Source organism: Mustelus asterias, chromosome 6 (assembly GCF_964213995.1).
Source record: "Mustelus asterias chromosome 6, sMusAst1.hap1.1, whole genome shotgun sequence".
Lineage (NCBI taxonomy): Eukaryota > Metazoa > Chordata > Chondrichthyes > Carcharhiniformes > Triakidae > Mustelus > Mustelus asterias.
The window spans coordinates 66,295,482-66,322,795 of record NC_135806.1 but is presented as its reverse complement, the minus strand read 5'-3'; the positions used below and the strand labels follow the sequence as shown (position 1 = coordinate 66,322,795).

The window sequence follows — 27,314 nt, the reverse complement described above, 5'->3', positions numbered from 1 at the left end:
CTGCTTGGCATATTTTAATAGGCATTTTTATTAATTACTCTTCCTTGAAATTTATTGATTTGACATTGAAATTTTTGAATTTCATGATTAATGTTGTATGAAATTTTATTTTACCAAATTTTGACCAACAGCCATTGGAGTGAGAAAATATTGAAATGTGCCCCCCCACCTAAAAATGTTGAACAAGCCTGATTTAGACAAGTAGTAAATCACAACCTGCGTACTCTTGATTTTGCAAAATGCACTATAAACATGTACCAGATCATGAAATGCTCTGTCATAATTCATGAGTCCATATAAATGTCTCATTTCCCAATAACTCAGATCAAAGTTTTATTTTTTCAAGGGAGTCGACAATCATATGTTATAAAAGGAGGATGGTGCATTGGTTGTTTTTTTAAAATATAATTTAAAGGATAGGACAGGTTTCAGGAACAGCAAACTGGTTGATGCCTGACTGAAAGGAAAGCAACTCCTACTTCTAAGTCCTGAGACATCTGCTATCTTTGCCCGGCATCTGAAATCAAATGTGGGGAGGGGAGTTGTGTCTTATTTTGTGCCAAGTGTGATACTTTCTTCTCACACATGGTCTATGCAGCAAGACCAGGACAAAATTGGCTGATAATTGGCAAGTAATATTCCCACCACACAAGTACCAGGCAATGACTGTCTCCAACAAGAGAGAATTTAACCCCTCCCATTGACATTCAACAGCATTACTATCACTGAATCCTCCACGAGCAACATCCTGGGGGTTCACCATTGATCAGAAGCTTAACAGGACAATCACATAAATACTGCAAGTACGAGTCAGAGACTGGGTAATCTGTGTCAAGTAACTCACCAAATTCTCCAAAGATCCGTCCACCATTTATAAAGCACAATTCAGGAGTGTGGTGGAATGCTCACACCCATTTGCCTGATTAAATGCAGCTCCAAAAATACTCAAGAGGTTCAACAGCATCCAGGATAAAGCAGCCAACTTGATTAGCACCCACCAATCACCTTAAACATTCATTCCTTCCACCACTGACACACCATGACGGCAGCATGTACCATCCGCAAAATACACTGCAGGTACTTGTGAAGACTACTTCAATAGCATCTCCCAAATTTGCAACTTCTACCATGCAAGAGAACAAGGGCAGCAGACACATGGGAACACAATCTGCAAGTTTCCCTTCAAGTCACACACACCATTATGACTTGGATTTGTATCTCCACTCTGTCACTGTTACTGGGTTAAACTCCTGAAACTTCCTCAAAGCGCTGTGGGCTGTACCTACACCACATGGACTGCAGCAGTTCAACACCACAATCTTAAGGACAATCGGGATGGGCAACAAATGCTGGTGGTGCCAGCAATGCCCCCATTCCAGGCACAAAGGAAATAAAATTAATATTCTTGAGTTTCTCAGATATGTGATACTTCCAAACATAACTTTAATATGTTTGCCAAAAGAACTCAGTTCAAATATTATCTAAATGGCTAGCTGTGAAATTTCTTTTTTGTACTTTTTGAAAACAGTCAACTGATCAAACACAATTGTCAAAAGTAGCTTTCCTCCATTCATATTTCAGGAGTAATTTGAAAATCTTTATCAAATATAATTTCACTTTATATTATTGCGAGCAATATTTCTTTTTGACTTTTGACTGCAAGGTAAATTTGACTAAATTTATTGGTCTGACTATCTGATTTGTTGAAAAGGATGCAGCTCTACATTTTGAACTTTGAGCTTATACACAGAAGGCAGGTCCTTGGCTCAACGTCCGCTGATGGTTCATTGTGAACTGTTTTCTAAGCTGTTCTTTTTGAGTGGTTGTTTGCCCTTGCCTTCCATTTACACTAAGGCAGGGCAAGGGGCAGGGTCTAAGTCTGCCTCAGCTGGAACAGGAACCAAATCCACATTTCCAGAGTTATTCTGAACTACTGCTAGCCACCTAAGGTAACACAGATGCACAGAAGATAGCCAATAATTTTGGCTAAATATCAAAGATTGGGGCGGGGGGGGGGGGGGGGGGGGGGGTGCGGGGGGGGGGTGGGGTGGGGGGGGTGGTGGAGAGGTGGCACAATTGCCATGTAATGCTGCTATTTCAATTCTTGATTAGTTAGGCAGCGCAGGTTGATTCTTTATTGATATCACGGATAAACATCGCGTAGGTAGCTGCCCACAGTGCTGATTTTTGCTACGAAATGTATGGCTTTTGCGACCAAATAAACCTGTTGGACTTTATCCTGGTGTTGTTAAACTTCTTACAGTGCTGATTGCCAGGGCAATCAACCTAAATCAAACAAATATCCTCCCTAATCCATTTTTTAGAAAATATTTAGCTGTGAATATTATCACTGTTAATATATGTGCAGCTATTTGAAACCCTGTGGAATCCAATATCACTGATTTAATAAGTGTCTTGTGATAAGCTTTCAGTTTGCCTGATGATGTAAATGAAGTGAATTATGCTATGAAATGGAAGAGTTGAGCCTGTTGTCCTTCTCAGTTTATGATTCATAATCTCACCTTGCACAAACACAGCAATTTCTTGTAGCTTGTCTAACATTGGCAACTTTTGTCTCCTTTCTTCAAGTTTAATTTTCTCTTTACTGCCACACATTCATTATTTCATGTCTCCTCCTAACTGAAAACCTTTCAGTACATTAAGAGTTTAACTAAAAGGGGGTGAATTTCCATGGAATGGTGTGAATATTGTTTCCAATGCTTTTGCAGCATTTTCACATACTTTTCCCCCCCAAGTTACTTTGGACAAGTGGAAGAACCCCCATGGAAATTTACCCCCAGCGAGCTGGGTACTTCCTGTAGACCTGGTGGATAATTTCCAGTTACACAAAATATTGTTTTGTTATTGGAATCTGCATAAATACTAAGCCCTCCCCCCCTCCAAAACCATGCATTTTCCCATATGTAACCCAGCCAGTATATTTTATGCAAACATACAAACAAGGTCTATTACCATAACGATTATTCATTTCCTTAGACCCTCTGGAATCTTGCATCCATCTTGGGAAGAATGAAGGCAAAACACTGAGCAGTCACACACAAATACAATAATCCAGAAAAAACTTACCAATGATTCAAAAAACTCCTTCATGCCACACCTATTACTTTGCATATTACAATTCAATCATTTCATGAGCAGTTTTCACTTCAAAAATGAATAAAATTTCCTGAAATACTTCTTACCACATTAAAAAGGTACAAAACATAAAAACAGTAAAAACAGCAGAAATAAGTTTTGCTCAGAGAAGTTTTAACAAATTGTTACTCTTAGTCCAACTGGACACTGGTGTGGTTTCAGGAGCTGCCTAGCTTGTCGAGGATGTAGTGTACTTTACAAGCCAGCCACTGTCTAAGTGGACAGTAGTATTCATTGTGAAACTGCTCAAACTCGGGCGTCTGCCGAATTTCCCTCAAAAATGAAGCATCAATGTCGGATTCCAGCAAGACCAAAAGAAGTGGAAAAGCGAAGAGCATCAAGCCCAAGCCCACCAGAAGGAGATTCACAAAGCTCTTCGCCATAGCATTCAGATGTTTGTTGCTTGTCAACAAATCAAAGTTGCTGGCGAGTACTTGCTTGACTTCCTTTAACTCTTCCTCTTTGGCAATCAAGAGTGCAGTTTCATTTTCATCTAGTTCATCATATGAGCCTCCTTCATCCCTCTGGTTCCCAAGTGGGTGACTATTAAAAAGCAAGTCAATCCCACCATCTTCTACAGGAGTAGGTAGGACACTGGCACTTGGATTATATACTTGTTCTGATATAGTTAATGCTTCTTCACTATTTTCCTCTTCGTTTTCACATTTGGATTCACCCATCTCTCCTTTCTCATTCTGTGGCTCTTTTTCCTTTTCTTCTTCAGATGCGGATTGATCATTCAACGTCAACAGCTCTCCACCTGAAAAGTACAAGAACATTCAAAGATCTGGATCATGACCCCTCACAACATTATTCCACCCTGATGAAAATAAGTCGATGTGTGAGAGACTGTAGGTGCAGACTTGTCTCCTATTTCTTATGCATTCTTACTCTATTTCATAAATTGCTGATCCACATCTTATTAGCTACTAAATAATTTTTCTCAAGTGATCTGCAAAACACTGACCTAATTATCAAATTGTAATGTGTTAGATAGACTAAGTACCAGCAGCTCAACTCAGTATTTTCTATTTTCTTTGAGAGAATGTTATCTGGCCATGATGTTGGTTTGCATTTCTCTCTTACTGAAACTAAAAGGACAAGGACACATAGTAAGATTTAGCACTCAATGAGGCCAGCTTCTAACTGCTCTGGGCCTTGTTCACTCCATCAGCCAAACAACAAAATGAAAAAATCAGATGAAGAATTATTACTACAAATTATGTGGGACTGAAAAAAGGTTCTGCTGCCGAACAGGAGAATGATAAGTATAATTTGTTTTCTGGAATTACAACACAAATTGCAGGCAACAATCAGCAGTGGCTTCAAGCAACTGAATCTAAATATGGTACATCTAAAATAAAAATTATATGAATGGCGTTCATGCTAACATTTGCTGCCCACCCATGTACATAACCATGAACCACTTTCACTATTTAGTGCATTTTTTTCAATGATTAGTATCCACAACAGAATCAACTGAAGTACTGTGTTGAATTCTGGCTACGCTTTAGGAAAGATGTTAAGGTCTTGGAGAGAGTGGAAAAAAGATTGACTATAATTTTATTTGGGAGAAGAAATTTCATTGATGTGGTGAGACTAGAGGAAACCAGGTTTGTTCTCCTTATTACAGAGAGGACAAGAGATTTGACAGAGGTGTTCAAAATTATGAATAATTTTGATAGACAGAAGGGTCAGGAACCAGGGAATATAGATTTAAAGTGATTGGCATGAGAACCAGAGGCAATATGAGAAAACATGAGTTGCTGTGATCAGAAATGCATTGTCTGAAAGGATGGAAGCGGATTCAATGGTCACATTCATAAAGGAATTAGATAAGTACACGAAGGGGAAAAATTACAGGATATGGGGGAAAGGACATGGAAGTTCAGTAACAAGATGGCTCTACCAAAGCACCAACACAGGTACAATGGACTGAATCAACTTCTGTGCTAGGGGAGGCTATGGCCTAGTGGTGTTATTGCTACACTATTAATCCAGAAACTCAGCTAATGTTCTGGGGACGCAGGTTCGAATCCCGCTTATAGCAGATGGTGGAATTTGAATTCAGTAGAAAATATCTGAAATTATGAATCTACTGATGACCATTGTCGATTGTTGGAAAAACCCATTTGGTTCACTAATATTCTTTAGGGAAGGAAATCTACCATCCTTACCTGATCTCGCCTACATATGACTCCAGAGGCACAGCAACCTGGTTGACCCTCAATTGCCCCCTGAACTAGCCTATAGCAAGCCATTCACTTCAAGGGTGACTAGGAATGGGTAATAACGCCTATTTCCCACAAATGAATACATTTTTAAAAATTAGTAAATCCATCTATGATAAATTCACTGGTTCACTGGCTTCAAACAATATCTTGTTGAATTTAAATGCAGCTGCAATAATCACCTTTTGCTATAACTGAAAAACATTCCACAATGCCAATTTGAGAAAGTGTCACAACTAGAGTACAATTCCCATAAGTCACTTCATTCATTCATTTTTCTCTTAGACTAAAATCTCTGTCTGGGGAGGACAGAAAGTGGTAACTATAACTCATTTATATTTCTAATAGTTTTTTTTGTAAAATGGCATCAATATTTGCTGTTCATGCCTTTTACATTAGAGCTGATTGTGTATTTATCATCTTAAATGTCGCATTAACACGTAAGATTATATAAACTGAGATACAAGTTACACACATTTTTGACTCCAAAGCACAATTTAAATTCAAATATACAATTATTTCACAAAAATGAATCAAATAAATCAGCCTATTAACCTGGAAAACTTCCCAAAAACAAATCTATCAATTAGTATCAGTGACTCAAAAATTATTCATACAGCAAGAGATTTATTATTGAAGGAAGATGTTACCGATTCCTTTGGCTGTGATCTTTGGCCCATGTTTCAATAATCGAATACACACACCCCTGCAGCAGTAATTCACCATCCGAAGGTGAACAGTTCTCCTTGTCTGGATCCTTATCAGGCCTTTCACCATGTCTATTGCTTTTATATTAGTTGAAAATACTATAAAATGGTCATTTACTTTCCTGTTCTAGGACTTCTGTCGTCTTGTCATTGAACCCCTATCTATAGGGCATACAAAACCACAGTCTGGATTAAATGTCAAGTGTGCAAAAGGGCTTAGGAACACAGACCATGAGGGAAATGATGACGAAGATTATAGTTATTTATAAACTGCTAGCCTGAATCAACAATAACATTACACCAGAGATTTATAGGGAAAAAATTCTACCTTGTCTTAACTAAACACAATAAATAGTCTTTTTATTTGCCTTTTGTGTGAAGTTTTGGAGAAGTGATATTTCTGTCTGCCTTAGCTTCAATCCATTTTCATTCATTAGAAATACATGGTGTGCACATGGTGGGATTCTCACTGCCAAGATACAGTCCACTAGAGCCAGCAAGAAAACCCTAGTGGTGCTGCATCAGGGATGCAAGTGCAGCATCAGATGGTCTAATGAGAGGATTAAAAGGGATAAGGAACTCTGAACATCAACCTCTCACTGAAAATCTCAGCTGATACTCAGGGCTTCAGCAGTTATGTCTCTGGGGTCATTTGCAGGGAGAGAAGGCCAGTCCAAAGCCTGCCCTCTCTGTTTGTGTATTTGTAGCCACTTCTCAGGGCATATCACCATGCTCCATATTGCAATGTGTGACAGAGGGAATGTGCTATTATCCCAGGACCACACACCCCTCTAGCTTCCATTCACATATGGTCAGAGGGAAGGAATGAGCAGCAATGGTCCCATCAGGGATAGTTGGAGGTAAATTCTTGTCAGGTAGTGAGGTAGCAGGTTTGTGCTTATATCTTGTGATCCCACCCAATTTCCCCATATTTGTCTTTGAACAGAGAATTGTTATCAAGTGTTACGGGCAAAGAGCATATTTGTAATTCTCCCCACTGCATGCAACCAGCTTAACGTATTCAAGTTAATCATGGAGGTTGGTGAATTTGAGAGAGTTTCCTGGCATGTTCACATTTTTGCCAGTCTAACGCCTCATCCACACCCTAACATACGCAATGCTCAAGGTTAAAATTCTACCGACTAAAGGGAATGTTCCCATCATCTTAGAGTCAAGTGTGAAGGTTGAGCAGATGAAAAAATGGCAAAAAAAATGCATTGGGTTAGTTCCCTGACATGTTCCAGCCTCCTTGCACTTTTACTGTTAGTGGCTTCAAGCCGGCAACGGCAACTGGTCTGTCAACAGCCAAAATCCAATTAAGGAAATTTGAGCCAATTAACAGGTATTTTTGGAAGACTGAAATGTTGACACCAGTGCACAAGGCACCTGCTGTGGCTGCAATTTGTCCACTCAAAGCAGGTAAGAGTAGAGCAAGAGGTTGGAGTGCCATGAATTTCAGATGCAGTGGTCACCATAAAGGAAAAAATGCTACTCTGTTCTTTTCCATTCATCTCAACAGCACACAGTATTCAAAGTGCCTGGTGGCCAGCCTTCATTTCCAGTGCTCTAATTGGCCCCCTTCATCCTCAAGTTGCCTGTCTTTGCTAATTGGATGGCATCTCTAGGGGCAGCTTCTTAATAGGCCTCCTGCAAGAAGATCATGCCCAATGTCCCTGCACATGTACTTCCAGGATTATGAGCCAGAAATCATAGAACCCCTACAGTACAAAAGGGGCCATTCGGCCCTTCCAGTCTGCACCAAGTATACACTACTCTCTGACAGAGTATCTTGCACAGGCCCTCCCTCCCGCCCTATCCCCGTAACCCTACCCATTTACCATCCATCTAATCTACATATCTTGGGACACTAAGGGGCAATTTAGCATGGCCAATCCACCTAATGTGCACATCCTTGGACAGTGGGAGGAAACCAGAGCACCCGGAGGAAACCCACTCACGGGAGAATATGCAAATTCCCCACGGACACCCAAGGGTGGAATTGAACCCAGGTCCCTGGCACTGTGAGGCAGCAATGCTAACCACTGTGCCACCGTGCTGCCCCAATCAGCCCGAAATCAAGCTTGCAGAGCAAACAGAAAAATTAGCCCACTGCCTTTGAAACTGGGAATGTACAAATGCCTTTAAAATCAAAGCCTACTGAGAAAGTTACTTTGTGCATCATTTTAATTAATGCAGTTACAAAACTTGTTACAGCAATTCTCACCTAAAGACAGCATTAGATTCACTAGAGGAATTCTCATCCTCAAAGCTCAAAATTTAAATCATTTACCAATATTTGTTAAAATATTTGATTGCACCCAAGTCCAAATGGTGAGGACTTGCAACTGGTTTAACCACCTGCTTCCTTAAATCCCTTACCCCATCTCCATCTTCACCTCCTAGCAACAGGTCCAGGTCTGAGGTGTTCAAGTCAGGCGACACTGACCTATACAAGAAAGCCAGATATGATCTAAGGAGACCTATCAAAAATGCCAAAAGACAATACCAAGGACCAAGCTAGAGTCCCAGGCCAGCCACACCAACCCCCGTCGACTATGGCAAGGTCTGCAAGACATAACAGGCTCCAAGATGAAGGCATGTAAAATCGCCAGCTCCAATGAGCCCCTCCCTGATGAGTTCAATGCATTCTACACCTCTTTTGAGCAAGAGGTCAGTGAGAGCATGCCCTCCACCCTGGAAGCCCTGGACGAACCTATATCTGGGGTCACCATTGCAGATGTCAGAGCAGCTTTCTTGAAGGTCAACCCACGGAAAGCAACTGGCCCGGATGGGGTATCCGGACATGCACTCAGATCTTGCGTGGATCAGCTGGCGGAGGTATTCACAGACATCTTCAACCTCTCTCTACAACAATCTGAGGTCCCTATCTGCTTCAAGAAGATGACCATCATCCCAGTACCTAAGAAAAACCAAGCAGTGTGCCTTAATGACTATCGGCCGGTGGCTCTGACATCCATCTTTATGAAGTGCTTTGAAAGGCTAGTCATGGCACGAATCAATTCCAGCCTCCTGGACTACCTGGATCCACTACAGTTTGCCTATCGCCACAACAGGTCCACAGCAGACACCATTTCCCTGACCCTGCACTCAACCCTGGAAAACCCAGATAACAAGTACACCTATGTCAGATTCCTATTTATTGACTACAGCTCAGCCACTATTATTCCCACAAAACTCATCTCCAAACTCCATGGCCTGGACCTCGGCACCTCCCTCTGCGACTGGATCTTGAACTTCCTAATTCACAGACCACAATCAGTAAAGATAGGCAACAACACCTCCTCCACGATCATCCTCAACACCAGTGCCCCACAAGGCTGTATTCTCAGCCCCCTGCTATACTCCTTATACACCTATGACTGTGCGGTCAAATTCCCCTCCAATTCGATTTTCAAGTTTGCTTATGACACCACCCGTAGTGGGTCGGATCTCAAACAGTGACGAGACACAGTACGGGAATGAGATAGAGAATCTGGTGAACTGGTGCAGCAACAATAATCTCTCCCTCAATGCCAACAAAACGAAGGAGGTTGTCATCAACTTCAGGAAGTGTAAAGGAAAACATGCCCCTGTCTACATCAATGGGGATGAAGTAGAAAGCGTCGAGAGCTTCAAGTTTTTAGGTGTCCAGATCACCAACAACCTGTCCTGGTCCCCCCATGCCGACACTATAGTTAAGAAAGCCCACCAACGCCTCTACTTTCTCAGAAGACTAAGAAAATTTGGCATGTCAGCTACAACTCTCATGAACTTTTACAGATGCACCATAGAAAGCATTCTTTCTGGTTGTATCACAGCTTGGTATGGCTCCTGCTCTGCCCAAGACCACAAGGAACTACAAAAGGTCGTGAATGTAGCCCAATCCATCACACAAACCAGCCTCCCATCCATTGATTCTGTCTACACTTCCCGCTGCCTCGGCAAAGCAGCCAGCATAATTAAGGACCCCATACACCCCGGACATTCTCTCTTCCACCTTCTTCCTTCGGGAAAAAGATACAAAAGTCTGAGGTCACGTACCAACCGACTCAAGAACAGTTTCTTCCCTGCTGCTGTCAACTTTTGAATGGACTTACCTTGCATTAAGCTGATCTTTCTCTACACCCTAGCTATGACTGTAACACTACATTCTGCACTCTCTCATTTCCTTCTCTATCAACGGTATGTTTTGTCTGTATAGCACGCAAGAAACAATACTTTTCACTGTATGTTAATACGTGATAATAATAAATCAAATCAAAACAAGTATGTGAGGAGCTTGTGGATTTCCTCATCAACAATAGCAACCATTTATTGAATGGCTTCTCCCCTGCCTTTGCTTACCAAGAAGCACTGGAGGAACTGTGAAAAATATCCACAGGGATGATATCGAAATTGAGGGGATATACTTATCAGGAAAGGCTGAAGAGTTTGATGTTTTGTCTGGAAAAGAAAAGGCTCAAGGGTGATCTGATGGAGACCTGTAAATAAGGTTTGATAAAGTAAGCATGGAGAAATTGGGTGGTATTTTCCAGCCCAAAGACGGAAAATCCCACCTGAGGTCAACGGACCTTTGCATGGTCTATGTCCCGTTCACTACAATTCACGTGGCGAGCAGGACAGTAAAATTCTGCACATTGTTTCCATTTGTGAGGATGTCCAAAACTAGGGGTAATAGATATTAGATAATCACTAATAAATGCAGCAGAAAATTCAGGAGAAATTTCTTTACTCAAGGAATGGTGTGAATTTGGAATACACAACAGAAGGAGTAGTTGAGGCAAATAGCCTAGAAGCATTTAAGGGGAAGCTAGATAAACACATGAGGTAGAAAGGAATAGCAGGATACGCTTTTAGGTCAGATGGTAAGACAGAGGAGGAAGCTCATGTGGACTGTTGGGACAAATACCATTTCTCCGTTCTGTAGAACATGCATCTATTTAATGCTATGTAAACAGCTGTTACATATTAAAAATGTGACAGGAGTGGATGGCATCTCATCACTGTACAGTTTAATACTCTGAAGTGCATTTTTTTCTAAGACCCTCTTATCTTTTAACCGACGAGGCAGAAACCCCAGTTGTCTTTCCTGTCTAGCTTGAAATCAATGCTGCTAATTTTAACCAAGGTCATGTGAGAGAGGAAGACATATGTCTAGTTTCCATGATGTCATTTACTATCTTAATAGTGCTTATAACCTGATCCTCAGCATAATTTCGCTGATAAATAACAGATAAATAGTCTTATAATTAGAATTCTAAATACACAGGTCTAATGGGAGAGCCTGGGAGCAGCATCAGCTGTTAGACTGAATTCAGAGGATAACTGACTGCCTCCCTCTGCAAACACCTGTTATATTTCTGGTTTGGGGAACTGATGGTATTACATGTTTAAACTTTAGCTATAATGCTTTGTCAAATTCTATTTGATAACACTCCTGTGAAGTGCCTTGAGATATTTTGCAATGTTAAAGGTGCAATGTAAATACAATTTATTGTTATTTTAAGTGGATGTGTTACACACTTGTATACCAGTTGCAAAAAGGTTCTCAGATTCTCAGGGAATTCCCACACATACAGTATATGCTAAAATTTGCTTAATGCAGAGTCTACTCTATATTATGGCTCTAGGTCAGTTCAGGAGTCACAGGCTGTCTAAGTTAGAAGCTGCTTTTAGTCTAATGCGTTTCAGTATAATTAACTGTTATCAAACAGACAGTATTTATTATTGGTTTATTTTGTTTTTATATTTTGATTGCAGGTTGAAGGATTTTTTAAAATTATGTTTTCCTTTTCCCTTCTTGTCAGCATTAGCCCCAAAGATCTGCAGGCAACATTTCCAATGGCAATGGCAGGATCACACCTCCTGGTATCTTCCAGGACTGACGCATTTCAACAGGTGGTTTAGGAGTGTATCTGTCACTGTGAACCTCTGGCATGCCATGGGTGGGAGACAGCTTTTGTGCATGTTACTCTTCCCTTCCCCCCCGACTCTTCTCCCCCAAATCAAGATTCCAAATGTCTCCCTTGGATCAGCATTGATCCTTATTTAGATCGTTACTCCATATGGTACTGCACATTGAGATTGCTAATTATTTCTAATACGTTTCACTCATGTGCTGCAGAAAAGTCAGTTTAATGAGTTACTGTGGGTTAGTAGCACCAATGTTGCTGAAACCCAAAATTACCTGAATTTCCTTGGAATAATTGGCACTCTTAGCACATAATACCTACAATCCAAATTCTGTTACAGTAATATTCTACCTAGGAACCAAATATTAAATATGTCCTCATTTTTAGGCACTATAAACTCAATGAACAATACAAAAAGGGATCAACGTGTGGAGTTTTGTCTTGAGATCAAACATGCAGTTGACAATCTACAAGTGCCTTTCAAGAGATGCAGGAACAATCTCTAACAGTGACATTTTCCTTCGCATGGTAAGACTACTACTGCATTAGAATAACTCTGATATCCATACTTAGACTGATGTAACTTCTATCCTGCCAGCATCTGCTCCTCATGTATTACATTAACACTGTTTCATGGAAATATGGAAAATATCCTTCACAGGATATCCTGGGCCTGAAATTTCTACAAGCCCACTCTGTAACCAGACATATGTTGGTTGAGATTTCTGACTGTTAGTCTTGCCCAGCATTGACTCTGGCTGGAATTCTCTGGCTGTTCACATCAGCTAGATCTTCTGGTCCCGCTGACAGCACACCCCTACCATGCGTTTCTGGGTGGTGTGGGGTGCAATCAGTGAGAAATCCCATTGACAGCAGCAGGACCAAAAGGTCCCACCACCTCCTACCATGAGAAACATGCTACACGAGGCCAGTGAATCCACTCCCTCCCATAAACTGGATCATTTACACCAAGTGAACTGGTAGAGTCACTCTCAAGGGACTTGCATTGTGGTCCCCATTCCATCAAGATGTTGCCCTGATGCACATGTGGGGTGTAAATTATATGGTATTGACGGTATTTCTGGAAGTTGATGCATCCCACCAGTCCTGTCCCTTATGACATCTAATGCCACCGGTCAGAATATTTCATCAACCAAAAAAAGGGCCAAAGCCTGTTGCAACCTGGTCTTGCCATCAATTCAAGCCCCAGATCAATCTGATTCTTTGAAATGGCTTCTCATACTCAATAATCCTAGGCTATCTGTATGTATAACAAGCAACCAGCTACTTTTGAACACATCTGCCTGAGAGTACAACTAGAAATTGAAAAGGAGTTGAAACATTCAAAAGCAAGAAGTGCTTGACTGGAAGGAAAAACTAGAAATACAAATATGAAAAGAGAACAAGGCCAGATAAATTGGAAAGGAAAATTGGCAGGTAAAATAATGGGCAAACATCAAAAACTTTCAAATTGGAGATGGTTAGGGTACACATTGTGGGCAGGACTTTTCAGTCCCATCCGCCCAAGACCGGAAATTCCCACCTTAGCTCAAAAGATCTTTCAATGCTCTGTCAAATTTTCCATCCAGTCCGTGGCAATTCCTGCGATGGATGGGATTGGAAAATTTACCCCATATGGATTTCAAAAAGCAAAAGAAGTGTTACAAAAGCAGAGTTTCTTAAATGAGTAGAAAAGTTAAAATAAGGCTTAAGCCGAGGCACATAATACTTCATCGGCTAAAAAAAAGAGTACAGTACATAAAATACAGAGGGAAAACATTTAAGTCCAGGAAGGCAAAAAGAAGATGTACCAATTAGGACTAGAAAGGGACAGATTTCAGAATTGGTGTCAGACAATTTGAGAGTATGGATATTTGACCAGAGTTCTTAAACATCGAAGCGAAAGCATCACTCATTTTATGACCTCACTGACTCAAGTAAACTATCAAATGGATGGAGTTTAAATGCTTCATATATATCAAGATGAGTCCCTTTGAACTAATTGTTGAATCTACAAAGAACTAGGTTGAAGATGAAAGAAACTAGATACTCTGCATAATTAATAGAGCCTCTTGACATGGTTTGGGGCACTGCAGGAAGCTATAAGATTACTAGTTGTGAGATAATTACAGATTTGGTGAATGGCAGGAAGAGCAGCTAGGTGAAATGGGAATTAAATTGGTTAGTCCTGAAAACACATGCAGAGAACATGATGGGCGACAAGCCTGCGCTCTTCAAGTGTAACGTAGGTGGGATCCAATCTTGTGTTGCCTAATTATAATGATTCATGCATGCAACCAGTGCTCACTGCACTATTCAAGCATCAGCAGGGGGCTCAAGACTGTTATTAGCTTGCACTGTGTAAAGCTAGTCCAAAAGTCATAAAGGGGAATTGCATTGTTGGTTGAAACAAGTGCTGCGAGTCATTTTGCAACCTGGGAATGGGGGAAGATTAGCTGATCATGGGAGAAGGTGGGGACTTGGGTTTCCAGATGCTGCAGTAGACATGCTGGCGAGAAAGGTGAAAATAAGGAGAGATATCCTGTGTTTGCCAGATGAGCAGGTGACCCTCCAAACACATGATGAAAAGACAGTGGGAAAAGGGGTACTGAATCAAGACTTGGATGAAGTTGGAAGAAGGTTGCTGAACTCTCACAAGTGCTCAGTGAGTGTATCTTTAAATATTTGCCACTTATCAGCACAAGCCTAAATGTTGTCCTGGTCCTGCTGCCTGAGGCACATCAGCATCTGAGTCATCTCAAATGGTACAGAACATTGTGCAATTATCAGCAATTATCTCCACTTCTGGCCTTGATGGTGGGAAGGTCATTGATGAAGCAGCTGAAGATGCTTGGGCCTAGAACACAGTCTTGAGGAACCCCTGCAATAATATCCTGGGGCTCAGATGATTGACCTCCAACAACTACAACCAACTTCAATTGTGCCTCAACTTAAATTTTGCTGGGTCTCCTTGATTCCACAGTTAGTCCAATATTGCCCTGATATCAAGGGATAGTCACTCTCAACTCACCTCTGGAATGCAGCTCTTTGGTCCCAGTTTGGGCTTGGGCTATAGTGTAGTTCAAAGCTTGAGGAGGGGGGAGAGGCTCACCTGCATTTTCTAACCCCCATGGCGGATAGTGGAGATCTGTGCATGCGCAGTAATGCCAGCCTCCTAATTGCTGGCCAGCTTGATCACTGGCCAGCCCCGCGACCCCGCATCGCTATCCCTCCGACCCCCCACACTCCCCAATCCCTGGCCTTTCGGATGTCTCCGGGCGAGCCCCGACCCCCTTTCCCACCTTTCCCCACACTGATCACCCCCCCCCCCCCCACCCCCAGCAGTCCCGATCTCCTGATCACCCCCCACCCCCCCCCACCCCCCACCCTTTGGCAGTCCCGACCCCCTGAGTCCCCCAGTCCCGACCTCTCCTCCCCCCACCCCACTCTGATGGCCAGCCCTGATTGCTGTTCACCCTCCCTCTGTCACTGATCCCAAATGTGGAGATGCCAGCGTTGGACTGGGGTAAACACAGTAAGAAGTTTAACAACACCAGGTTAAAGTCCAACAGGTTTATTTGGTAGCAAAAGCCACACAAGCTTTCGGAGCTCCAAGCCCCTTCTTCAGGTGAGTGGGAATTCTGTTCACAAACAGGGCATATAAAGACACAGACTCAATTCACATGAATAATGGTTGGAATGCGAATACTTACAGCTAATCAAGTCTTTAAGAAACAAAACAATGTGAGTGGAGAGAGCATCAAGACAGGCTAAAAAGATGTGTATTGTCTCCAGACAAGACAGCCAGTGAAACTCTGCAGGTCCAGGCAACTGTGGGGGTTACAGATAGTGTGACATGAACCCAATATCCCGGTTGAGGCCGTCCTCGTGTGTGCGGAACTTGGCTATCAGTTTCTGCTCAGTGACTCTGCGCCATTCAGTACTTCCCCGGAGCAGAGAAGCTACGGCATCTCCTCCGGAGCCTTCAACATGTCATTGAAGACGACGAACATCTCGCCAAGGCCATCCTCACACCCCCACTTCTTGCCTTCAAACAACCGCACAACCTCAAACAGACCATTGTCCGCAGCAAACTACCCAGCCTTCAGGAGAACAGTGACCACGACACCACACAACCCTGCCACAGCAACCTCTGCAAGACGTGCCGGATCATCGACACGGATGCCATCATCTCACGTGAGAACACCATCCACCAGATACACGGTACATACTCTTGCAACTCGGCCAACGTTGTCTACCTGATACGCTGCAGGAAAGGATGTCCCGAGGCATGGTACATTGGGGAAACTATGCAGACGCTGCGACAACGGATGAATGAACACCGCTCGACAGTCACCAGGCAAGACTGTTCTCTTCCTGTTGGGGAGCACTTCAGCGGTCACGGGCATTCGGCCTCTGATATTCGGGTAAGCGTTCTCCAAGGCGGCCTTCGCAACACACGACAGCGCAGAGTCGCTGAGCAGAAACTGATAGCCAAGTTCCGCACACACGAGGACGGCCTCAACCGGGATATTGGGTTCATGTCACACTATTTGTAACTCCCACAGTTGCGTGGACCTGCAGAGTTTCACTGGCTGTCCTGTCTGGAGACAATACACATCTTTTTAGTCTGTCTTGATGCTCTCTCCACTCACATTGTTTTGTTTCTTAAAGACTTGATTAGCTGTAAGTATTCGCATTCCAACCATTATTCATGTGAATTGAGTCTCTGTCTTTATATGCCCTGTTTGTGAACAGAATTCCCACTCACCTGAAGAAGGAGCTTGGAGCTCCGAAAGCTTGTGTGGCTTTTGCTACCAAATAAACCTGTTGGACTTTAACCTGGTGTTGTTAAACTTCTTACTGATCCCAAATGCAGAGTGGCAGCGGGACCGCCCCCACCACCAACTAAACGCTTCAGTCCCAGGCCTGCTAATGGGATGTAAAACTGGGTTTACATATTCTAATCAGCTCCACGCCAATTTCCAGCGCAGAGCTGATGATGCCACAATTCCAGCGGCCGGAGTTATGCGGAGGTTGTGGCGCTCGGCGAGGAGCCCGCTCAACAGCCTCCACTTATGTCTCCCAGCCCGCTGCACTGCTAGGACAGCACGCAGCAGGCTGGGAGAATCACCATCGATATCTTTATTACTATTTCATCATCCGGAACTACAGGAAATTGACTGTTTTCATTGACAAACACTATAACGGTTTGAGCAATGTACTTTATGTAAAATAAACCAATTGTTGGTTTGAAATTGTACATTGTCTAAACCAGGTACTGTTCCGTCTGCTTTCAGTAAAAACAGGAGGGTGGACGTAATGCCACATGCAATAATCCAGTAGCTGGTGTGTGAAGAAAGCAATCTCTGTTAGGATCCCTGGATCATGTTATTATTTCACTGCATAGTGGGTAAAAGTAAAAGGTGCCCTCTGCATGATTAGGGCAATTAAATCCTAACGGTTAAGGGTTAACTAATAGCCAATATGGATCTGAAATGGGAAAATTGCATCGGTTAATCTAATTGAGTTCTCCGAGGAAATAATGAAGTACATCGATTAAGGAGATGAAATGGATGTTTTGTGCATGGATTCTCAAAAGATTAATGTGACACTGTACCTGAGAGAATATCGAGCACAAGTAACAAAAATCTTTACAGGAAGTATGAAAATTAATGTCTGATAACAAAGGAAAATAGTAAATGATATTATAAATATACAAACGAAAGGATTATTAAAGAATGGTGTAAATATGCATTTTCACAACTTTTGTGTTCACCAATGAAGTACTGCCACCCAAATACCGTATCAAGTTTCTCACCAAGATAATTTCAATGTTTTCTACACTATTCATCAGATATCTCATCTTTGTGTTATCAACGTCCATTTCATCATGCCATCTCTCCTCAGTTCACTGCCGTCATATCTTCCCTTAATCTCTCCCTCCGTTTAAACACCCCTACCAATATCTATAGTCATCCCCTCAATCTTGCCATCTCATGAGATCTTTCCACTGCCATTGTGTCAATCAAAAATAAGCTCACCCTAAGCCATTCCGCATAATCCTCACACATCTCCCTTCCGCACTCCCAACACCACTACTTTCTGTTGCCATCCCTTGAGAAATCTCTCCCTCAAGTCACTTACAAATAATTGTACAGTAGTCACCTGGCTGTAGTTAGCTCCCAAAATGTTTCTACCTGGGAGTCCTTCTCACTCCGGGGTGATTCCACACTGAGTCCGAATTGGTCACCCAGACCAGGTGACCATTACTCTAATGTGTTGCCCTTAAAGGGACAATCACCCCAAATGGGTATTGGGCCAATGAGAGATGATAAAATAAATCTCCCCATGGAGGATAAAGGAATAGCAGAGATGATAAATGATTTTTCATTCCCCTCTCCTGGTGGCTGGTTTCCCTCTTTTCTTCCTTACCATCTCTCCCCTCTCTCCCTTCTTTTTGAAAATTACATTCCTCTCTCCCTTCACTCGGGCTTCCTCTCTTGCTTATCTTTCTCTTTTTTCCCCCCCTCTGTCCCATCCTTTGGCTTCTCCACGCCCTCTCTCTAATATTTGCCCCCTTTTCCTCCCTCTTTACTCACTGGTCTTCACTGTATGTTTTCAACACAGTCAGAGATTGTCCAGTTATGTAGGCTGAAATTCTCCGGTCTCATACCAGTGCTGTCAGCAAGAATGGAGAATTTGTCACTCTGCCAAAACTTCATTCACTGCAGTGGGACTGAAGAATCCCAGCCGCGAGACTGGAGAATTCCAGTGACGGGACTGGAGAATGCTGGCACATTATAATTGCAGCATTCCATTTCAAGATGCCTGAAATGCTTCATGTTATAGAATCATATGCCCATCGGTACTATCGGTACAGGGAATATCTCTATTAAATTGTCACCTTTTGATAGCATGTGTTACATTTATGGGTGGCACTGCAATGGGATTTTTCATTATTAAATGTCACAGAAATTAACGGCTGAAAGAACAGATTAAAATTTTACTTGAAGAATCCATACCAGAAAAGGTTGTAGCTGCTTGTAATTGCAAGCTCCAGCCACCAAAGGGCACTGAGAAGCAGTCTAAGTTTGCATCAATGAGTAGCCAGACTGGTATAGGTCGGTATCAAGGTGATAAGATTAAAAGGAAATGTAGCTTTTACTTTCATTATTGTATCTTTACAACTCAGAGAGACTTTCTTGAATACCAACTGGTTAAGTATGTTTCTGTCCACAAAATGCTTTAAATCTACATGTAAGCTGTACAGAATCAGTCTTTAGGTCAATCATCCTCACAAATCCAAGCATCCCATTCCATCCACCATAATCATCCTTGAATATTAAGCTAACTGGCCTTCCATGTCCACTGAGCAGCATCTTGTGCCTAATCTCCCCATCAAGAAATCTCACCTGAATTCTTTTGGATTTTATCTGTTTTTTGGTCTCTCTTGAACCCCAACAGGCACCTCTGGCAAATTCTACTAGTTTGAAAATTTCACATTGCTCACTGTCTTTCACCTCTTTTGAAACCACATATACCATTGCCTACCCAAGTACCCCCACCCAAATACCGTATCAAGTTTCTCACCAAGATAATTTCAATGTTTTCTACACTATTCATCAGATACCTCATCTTTGTGTTATCAACCTCCATTTCATCATGCCATCTCTCCTCAGTTCACTGCCGTCATATCTTTCCTTAATCTCTCCCTCCGTTTAAACACCCCTACCAATATCTATAGTCATCCCCTCAATCTTGCCATCTCATGAGACCTTTCCACTGCCATTGTGTCAATCAAAAATAAGCTCACCCGAAGCCATTCCGCATAATCCTCACACATCTTCCTTCCGCACTCCCAACACCACTACTTTCTGTTGCCATCCCTTGAGAAATCTCTCCCTCAAGTCACTTACAAGTACACTTTAGACTATCCTTTGACCTTCACTAACTGCCCCCCCTCCCCCATTAACCCTCCACCAAACATTCCCTATGACATTTCTGCAGCTACCATTGTGCTTAATCAGATCCTCATCTCTACCTCTGATACCCTTATCTTTAATAACATCTTCCACCCTGGTCATTCACCAGTATTGTCCTCATCTCTGTTTCCTTCAGTCTACGAACACAAGAAATAGGAGTAGATCACATGGCCCATTGAGCCTGCTCTGCCATTCAATATGAGCTTGACTGGTTTCAATTCCATTTTCCTGCCCCCTTCCCGTATCCCTTGATTCTCTGAGAGGCCAAAGATCTATCTATTTCAGCCTTGGATGTTTTCCATGATGGAGCATCCATAATGCTCTAGGATAGAGAATTCCAAAGGTTCACAACCCTTTGAGTGAAGTAATTTCTCCTCCTCTCAGTCCTAAATAATCAGCTCCCTAACTTGAGACTGTGCCTGTGTTTTAAATATCCCAACCAGCAGGAACAATTGTGACGTTAGTGTACTTTGAGGAATGTTTTAAAATCATGTTCTCTGCAGCTATCACAGCTTCAGTTTTTTTTCTTATGGCACTGGCTGGCTGCTAGAAGTCCTTTTATTGCTACTTCAATGGGGTTTTGTTGATTTTTACTCTAGGATCTTTTATGACCCTGCATTGTGAGAGGGAAGATTGATTAACAAGTCAAAATCAGGTGGTTCCTCCCCAAGAAATAATCTAAAGATTCATTTTCAGTTTTAGTTTAGAAGGGGTTGGACATCAAGCTGGAAAGCAGTGTTTCTCTCTTTCTCTCCCTGGTTTTGGAAGTTCTGCTGTTAGCTGGAAGTAAGGTTCCTGGCCTGCCTGGAGTAGAAAATCTGCTGTTGGTGGTTGACTTGCCGAGAGTCTCTCGTTCTGTGGTGCTTTGGGAAGCTGTTCTGACTTCAAGCTGTTCTGGGTGTATATCCAGAGGGCTGTTAGAAGTATAAGGTTAGGAAGTCAGAGTTTCAATTCTCCATCCAAAGGTCTAAGTTCCAGCATCATGCGAGCATTCATATTTTATGTATTCAACCTGTGGCAAAGGTTTTGTTTGTGGGATTTGTTTCGTTGGTGTTTAGCTGTTAAGGTTTATACAACATCATGGTTGTTTTTTTCCCTTGTTTGTAATTCGCAAAAGTTATTGCCAATTTTCTTTCTATAAATGTGAACTGTATTCTTAAACAGACTTAGTTTGATAAAAGCTCCTTAGTGGGTCAGTTGAATCATACCTGAAGTGAAATATCTCATGCTCACCCTAACCAAATTCAAAGTGCAAAACTTATTATCCCGGCGGACTTCATGGAACACTTTGGAGTTTCTGACCTGAATTATAACACAATCTATTAGTGTCCACCCTATCAAGCCCCTATAATCTTGTATGCTTCAATGAGATCAATACTCATTCTTATAAACTCCAGGAGAATATAGGCCCAATTTACAAAGCCTCTCATCATAGGGCAACTCCTTCATCCCAGGATCCAATTTAATGATGCTTTGCTGTACCGACCCCAATGCAAGGATATCCTTTCTTAAACATGGAGACTAAAACTGCACATAGTATTCCAGATGTGGTCTCACCAAAACCCTGTTCAATTGTGGCAGAACTTCTTGATTCCTGTGCTCTAATCCCCTTGCAATAAAGGCTAACATGGCATTTGTCTTCCAAGTTGCTTGCTGTACCCACATGCTAACTTTCGATGTTCCTTATGCCAGAACACACAAGTCTCTTTGAAAATCAATCTTACAAAGTTTCTCACATTTTAAATACATTCTGCTTTTCTCATTTTATGACCACGCATTTCCCTAAATTATACACCATCTGCCATCTTGTTACCCACTCACTTAACCTGTCTATATTTCATTGTAACCTTTCCACATCTTCCCCACAGTTTAACTTTCCACCTAGTTTTGTATCATTGGTAAACTTAGCTAGTTTACTCTCTGTCTCTTCATCCAAGACATTAATACAGATTGTAAATAGTTGAGACCCCAGCACAGATCCTTGTAGCACTCCACTATTCATTGCCTGCCAATTTAAAAAACCACTGTTTATGCCCATTCGCTGCTTCCTGCTCATTGATCAGTACTCAATCCATGCCATTACCCCCAACTCCATGAGTATTTAACTTATCTATTAACTTTTTCTGTGGCACCTTATCAAATGCATTTTGGAAATCCAAGTATAATACGTTTATTGGTTCTCCTTTATTTTCCCTACCAGTTGCATTCTCAAAAACCTCAAATAAATTTGTCAAAAGAATTTTCCTTTAGTAAAACCATGTTGACTTGTTCCAATCATTTTGTTCTTCTAAATGCATTATTAAGGTTTCCATCACTTTTCCAATGGCTGATGTCAGGCTAACTGGCCTGTGGTTCAGTTTTCTCACTCCCTCCTGTCATGAAAAGTTGCCAACTTCCGATCTGATGAGACCATTTCCAAATCTAAGGAATTTGCACATCCACTCCCTCTGCAACTATCTTTTTTAGAATCCTGAGTTATAGGTCATCAGTTCCCAGGGATTTGACAGATCTTAGTGCCTTAAATTTCTCTATTTTAGTTCTTTGCTGATGATAATTTCCCTAACTTCCTCACTATTTTTAAGCCCCTAGGTTACTGTCAATTTCTGGTATGAAACTTGTGTTTTTTTACTGTGAAGACAGACAGAATATTTGTTCATTGTCTCTGCTATTTCCTCATTCTCTATGATAATTTCTCCTGCCTTGTTTCCAAGGAACCGATGCTTATTGGAACCAATAATGCTTAGAATTATGCTTAGAACCCAAGGGAATAGGGGAGATCCTAAATGAATACTTTGCATCGGTATTCACAAAGGAGAGGGGCGTGTTAACCGGGAGTGTCTCGGAGGGAGGTGTTGACCCGTTAGAGAAAATCTCCATTACAAGAGAGGAAGTGTTAGGTTTTTTAGGGAACATTAAAACTGACAAAGCCCCAGGGCCTGATGGCATCTATCTTCGACTGCTCAGGGAGACGAGAGATGAAATTGCTGGGCCTCTGATGGAAATCTTTGTCGCTTTGTTGTTGTTTGTTTGTTATTTTAGCTATTGTTTTCCTTTTAAACGAACAGACAAACAAAGATACGAATCAGGAGCAGGAATAGACCATTCAGCCACTCAAGCCACTCCACCATGCTGATCTGATTGCAGGCAAAGAAAAAATTTTCCTCATCTCAATCTTAAATGGGAAACCTTTTATTTTTAAACTGCGTTCCCAGTTCTAGTCTCTCCCACAAGAGGAAACATCCTTTCAACATCCACCCTGTCAAGTCCCCTCAGGATCTTGCATGTCTCAATAAGATTGCCTCTCATTCTTCTAAACTCCAATGGATACAGGTCCAGCCTGTCCAACTTTTTCTCATCAGATAACCTCCTCATCCCAGATATCAATCAAGTGACCCGTCTCTAAATTGCTTCTTTCTTAAATAAGGAGACCATTTTGTACACAGTAATCCAGATGTGGCCTCACCAACACTGCACAATAGTAGCAAAACATCCTTACATTTATATTTCATTCACCTTTCAATAATTGATAACATTCCATTTGCCTCCTGATACACTTATAAAAGCACTTCAATCTGTTTTTATCTTTCTGCCTGGTTTATTCTCATATTCTCTTTTGCCTCTTTTATCAACTCTTTAGTGACCCTTTGCTGATTTATGAAACATGAGTAATCCTCAGACTTGCTAATGTATTTTGCAAGATTGTAAGTGCCTTTTTTCAATCTAATACTATCCTTAACCACAGATGGGCATTTCTTGCTGAGTTTTTGTTTTTCAATGGAAATGTATTTTTGCTGAATATTTGGAATCATTTCTTTAAATATCTTCCACTATTCATTTACCTCCATACCTTTTATTCTATTTATCCAATTAACTTTAGCCAGTTTGCCCCTCATATTAATATAATTGGCTTTGTGTAAGTTTAAGATTTTTGTTTGTGATGAGAGTATATCAAACTTAACATGGAATCAGTGTATTTTGATCACTATTTCTCAGAGGCTCTTTTACTATGAAATTACTAACTAACCCTGCTTCATTATACAATACCAGATCTAAAATAGCCTTATCCCTAATAGCTCCACAACATATTGCTCCAAGAAATTAACACAAAATATTTTACAAACGCATTTTCTAGACCATACTTTGATTTTACTTGTCTATATGAACATTAAACTCTCCAATAATTATTACATTGCCTTTGTTACAAGCTCCAACAATTTCTTCTTTAATGCTCTGCCCATTAAGAGATTAAGGGAACTTCTCAATTATTGTCCACTGTTCCTTAAAAACTGCTGCAGCAATTTTACACAATGCTTTAGTCTGAGTCGCGAACTTCAACCCAAGGGATCTTCACTCTGACTTGAAATAAATAAACTTATTTGTCTTGAGCAATGTGACTGTATGAAACCAGCAGAAGTAATAGAGTGGAACTGATTACAGGGAGATTTGAGGAGTGAGATTACATTTGTATTTATCACAAATTCACAGAGCATTTGTTATATTTCATTTTTTTCTGCTTGTTCATAATTTTTAACGATTCTGACAACTTTCCATTGCTGATACCTTACTAAAAGGTGTGATTGATGGAGATCAGCCCCTGTGATAGTGTCTCATAAAGGTTACCTTAATTTGAATCAAATGTAGGCATGTGATGTTGCCAATCTGAACACTGCTTTTTCAAATATTAAATAAAATTAGAGCTTTAAGATGATAAGCGTCTGACTTTGAACTCATTTTTAATCTACAGAGGTTATCTATCAGCTCTTGAATTGAAAAACTTGATCAAGTTGAGAGTAGATATGATTTCTCACCATCCATGGCCGATTGCTCCTCAGATTCATCGGGGGATGGAAGGCATGATTTTGTTGTCTCAGCGCTCGTTATCAACTGCTTGGATAAGGAATGGTAACTTCGGCTCTGGGCAAGTGTGGACCTAAAAAGGTTGATGGCAGAATCAATTGCGACACCACTCAGCAAAATAACAAGAAATTAAAAATAGGTGATTTACTCAAAGTGATCATTTTCACCTTCTTAGATAGGCTCGGTGTTGTTTGCAAACTGTCTTATGTCTTATATTTACAGTAACTACAACAGGTTCTATTTTTTGACTTTTCAAAATGTTTAATCTGAAATTAAGAATGGCAAACATCACTTGGCCAGGGTTCAAAGGCACCTACTGAAAGGGTACTTTTCCTGCGTGTTGGATGAGAACAGGATCAGTTTTGTTAATGTGGATGCTGGAGATCTGAAATAATAACATCTTTATGAGGGTTCCAAAGAACAGTCATTTGGACTCGAAATGTTAACTCTGATTCTCTCTCTCCACAGATGCTGCCAGACCTGCTGAATTTTTCCAGCACTTGTTGTTTTCAGTTCAGACTTGTTAATGTTGTGCTCTGATTGAATAGCCTTCCAACACTCATTAACAAGACAAACACGTGAATAATGGCCACTTGGACAGAATACTAGGTCCAGTTTCAGGGAAAGAGAGGAGTGAGGACAATTGGTGAGAGAAAAACATACATTACAGCAAGGATAGAACCAAATATAAATTAAAATATGTATTCAAAAATATGACCTCTTTTTCATCTCTTCTAATAATGAGTGGGTAAATGCCCCACATAGGTTAGCTCAGTTGGCTGGACAGCTGGTTTGTGATACAGAGCGAAGCCAACAGTGCAGGCTCAATTCCTGTACTGACTGAGTTTATTCAACCATGCCCCTTGCCTGAGGTGTGATGATATTCAGGTTAAATCACCACCAGCCAGCTCTCCCCTCAAAGGCAAGAGCAGACTATAGTCATGTGGGACTGTGGCAACTTTACCTTTATTTACCCACAAGGAGTAGGATGATTCGGATTCCATCCCTTGTCTCGGAAGAGATAGCCAATTTCTATTATTATTGCAGTTTAGGAACTTCAATTGCCACAAAGTTTGGTAGAAGCAATAATTCAGCCAGAATTCATGTTCTTATTGTTAGTCAGTGATCACTGCAGGCTCACAAGTATTTGTGAAAGCCCAGCACTAACCAGATTAGACTTAGTTGTGAGATTCATCAACCACTGTTGAAATTGAAGGGTGGCAGGAACCTGTGGCCTGGACTTTATTTGGAGGCAGTAGCCCCACCCACAGAATCAGGGGCAAGTCTGTCTCCACTGGCCTCGAAGTCTTGGCTCAATTATACATTGCTTGGGCAGTTAATTGCCTGCAGTCATTGCCCCTCTGAGGCAGGATATGCTGTCTCCCAAGAACTGCTGATCAAAAAGGGCTGGCCACTCTTCAGTGACAGCAACACCACCAGAAGTGCTGGCCACTACTGAGACTGCAACAGTTCCTGGACAAGCAATGATGGAGTAGGTCTAGAGTGCAGCTAAATAGGGTCAGGGCAGATTTGGTGAGGCAGAGGAGGCTAATCGAAAGGGCAGGGTTGGGGTTCTTCCAGTGGGGTGGTCCTTCCTGCTGGGGGGTCCTCTGTGGGCCAAGGGTGCATGACCAGGGGAAATCTGCCCCCAACTTCCCCATGAACCCCTGGGAAGATCGCATGTTTTGCCAATTGTCCATCCACAGCAGGTAAAAGGGTTTCAATTGGTCTAAGCGTGGGCAGACTGCCAGCCATCTTTTTTAATTTGTTTATGGGATGTGGGTGTTGCTGGCCAGATCAGTATTTATTGCTCATCCCTCTTTGCCCTTGAGAAAGTGGTGGTGAGCTGCCTTCCTGAACTGCTGCAGACCATGCATTGTAGTACACTTCATAATTCCCAGATTCAGGCCGACATCGACGCAAACCTGTTAGCCAAGCTAACTGAATGGCAAAGGGATATCCAAGAAATGTTTGAGGGAGGAAAATAACCTGAAAGGAAGCAAATCTCAGCTTTTCCTCAAATGATTCCTGATGAAATGAAATTTAAACAAGTTAAAGATTTTGTTTCTAATGCGAAGTATTTCCGGAATTAAATCTCACTCCAGGCAATGGACTGCTTTGTAATAAAGAGAGGTATAAATGTGTAGCATGTTGTTCTTACCTGTGAACTTCAGGAGGGGTGCGCTGAATTTTGGTGCTTGCTTCTATAACTTCTTTCGCAACTCTCCCACTACAATCAACAAGAATATTATTTTGTGTAAATATCTATTTTCTTTTTTTGAAAATAATGACATTTACCAAAGATTTTCAGAAATCCGATACAGTGTAAAAGATGTCCTCCAAGGGCGTTCCTAAACAAAACCACTTGAAGAACGAGTCCTCCAATCCCCTCATCTTACTTTCAACTATTTTGTATTCAAACAGCCACAAATGTTCAAGCAGGATTTCAAATTATTAGCAATTTTA

General features: G+C 41.5%; 1 protein-coding gene across 1 annotated transcript in view; it reads right to left on the bottom strand.

The window, feature by feature from the left end:
• Positions 1–3,247: 3,247 nt before the first annotated feature.
• frmd3 (FERM domain containing 3) overlaps positions 3,248–27,314 on the bottom strand; it is a 202,122-nt gene continuing 178,055 nt past the window's right edge. The window contains exons 12-17 of the mRNA XM_078215399.1: positions 27,010–27,078; positions 24,800–24,921; positions 18,207–18,218; positions 11,442–11,467; positions 7,356–7,364; positions 3,248–3,866 (exon numbers count right to left, since the gene is read on the bottom strand). Coding sequence (XP_078071525.1) covers positions 3,315–3,866; positions 7,356–7,364; positions 11,442–11,467; positions 18,207–18,218; positions 24,800–24,921; positions 27,010–27,078 — 790 coding nt within the window. The 3' untranslated portion in view covers positions 3,248–3,314. The remainder of the gene's footprint in view (positions 3,867–7,355; positions 7,365–11,441; positions 11,468–18,206; positions 18,219–24,799; positions 24,922–27,009; positions 27,079–27,314) is intronic.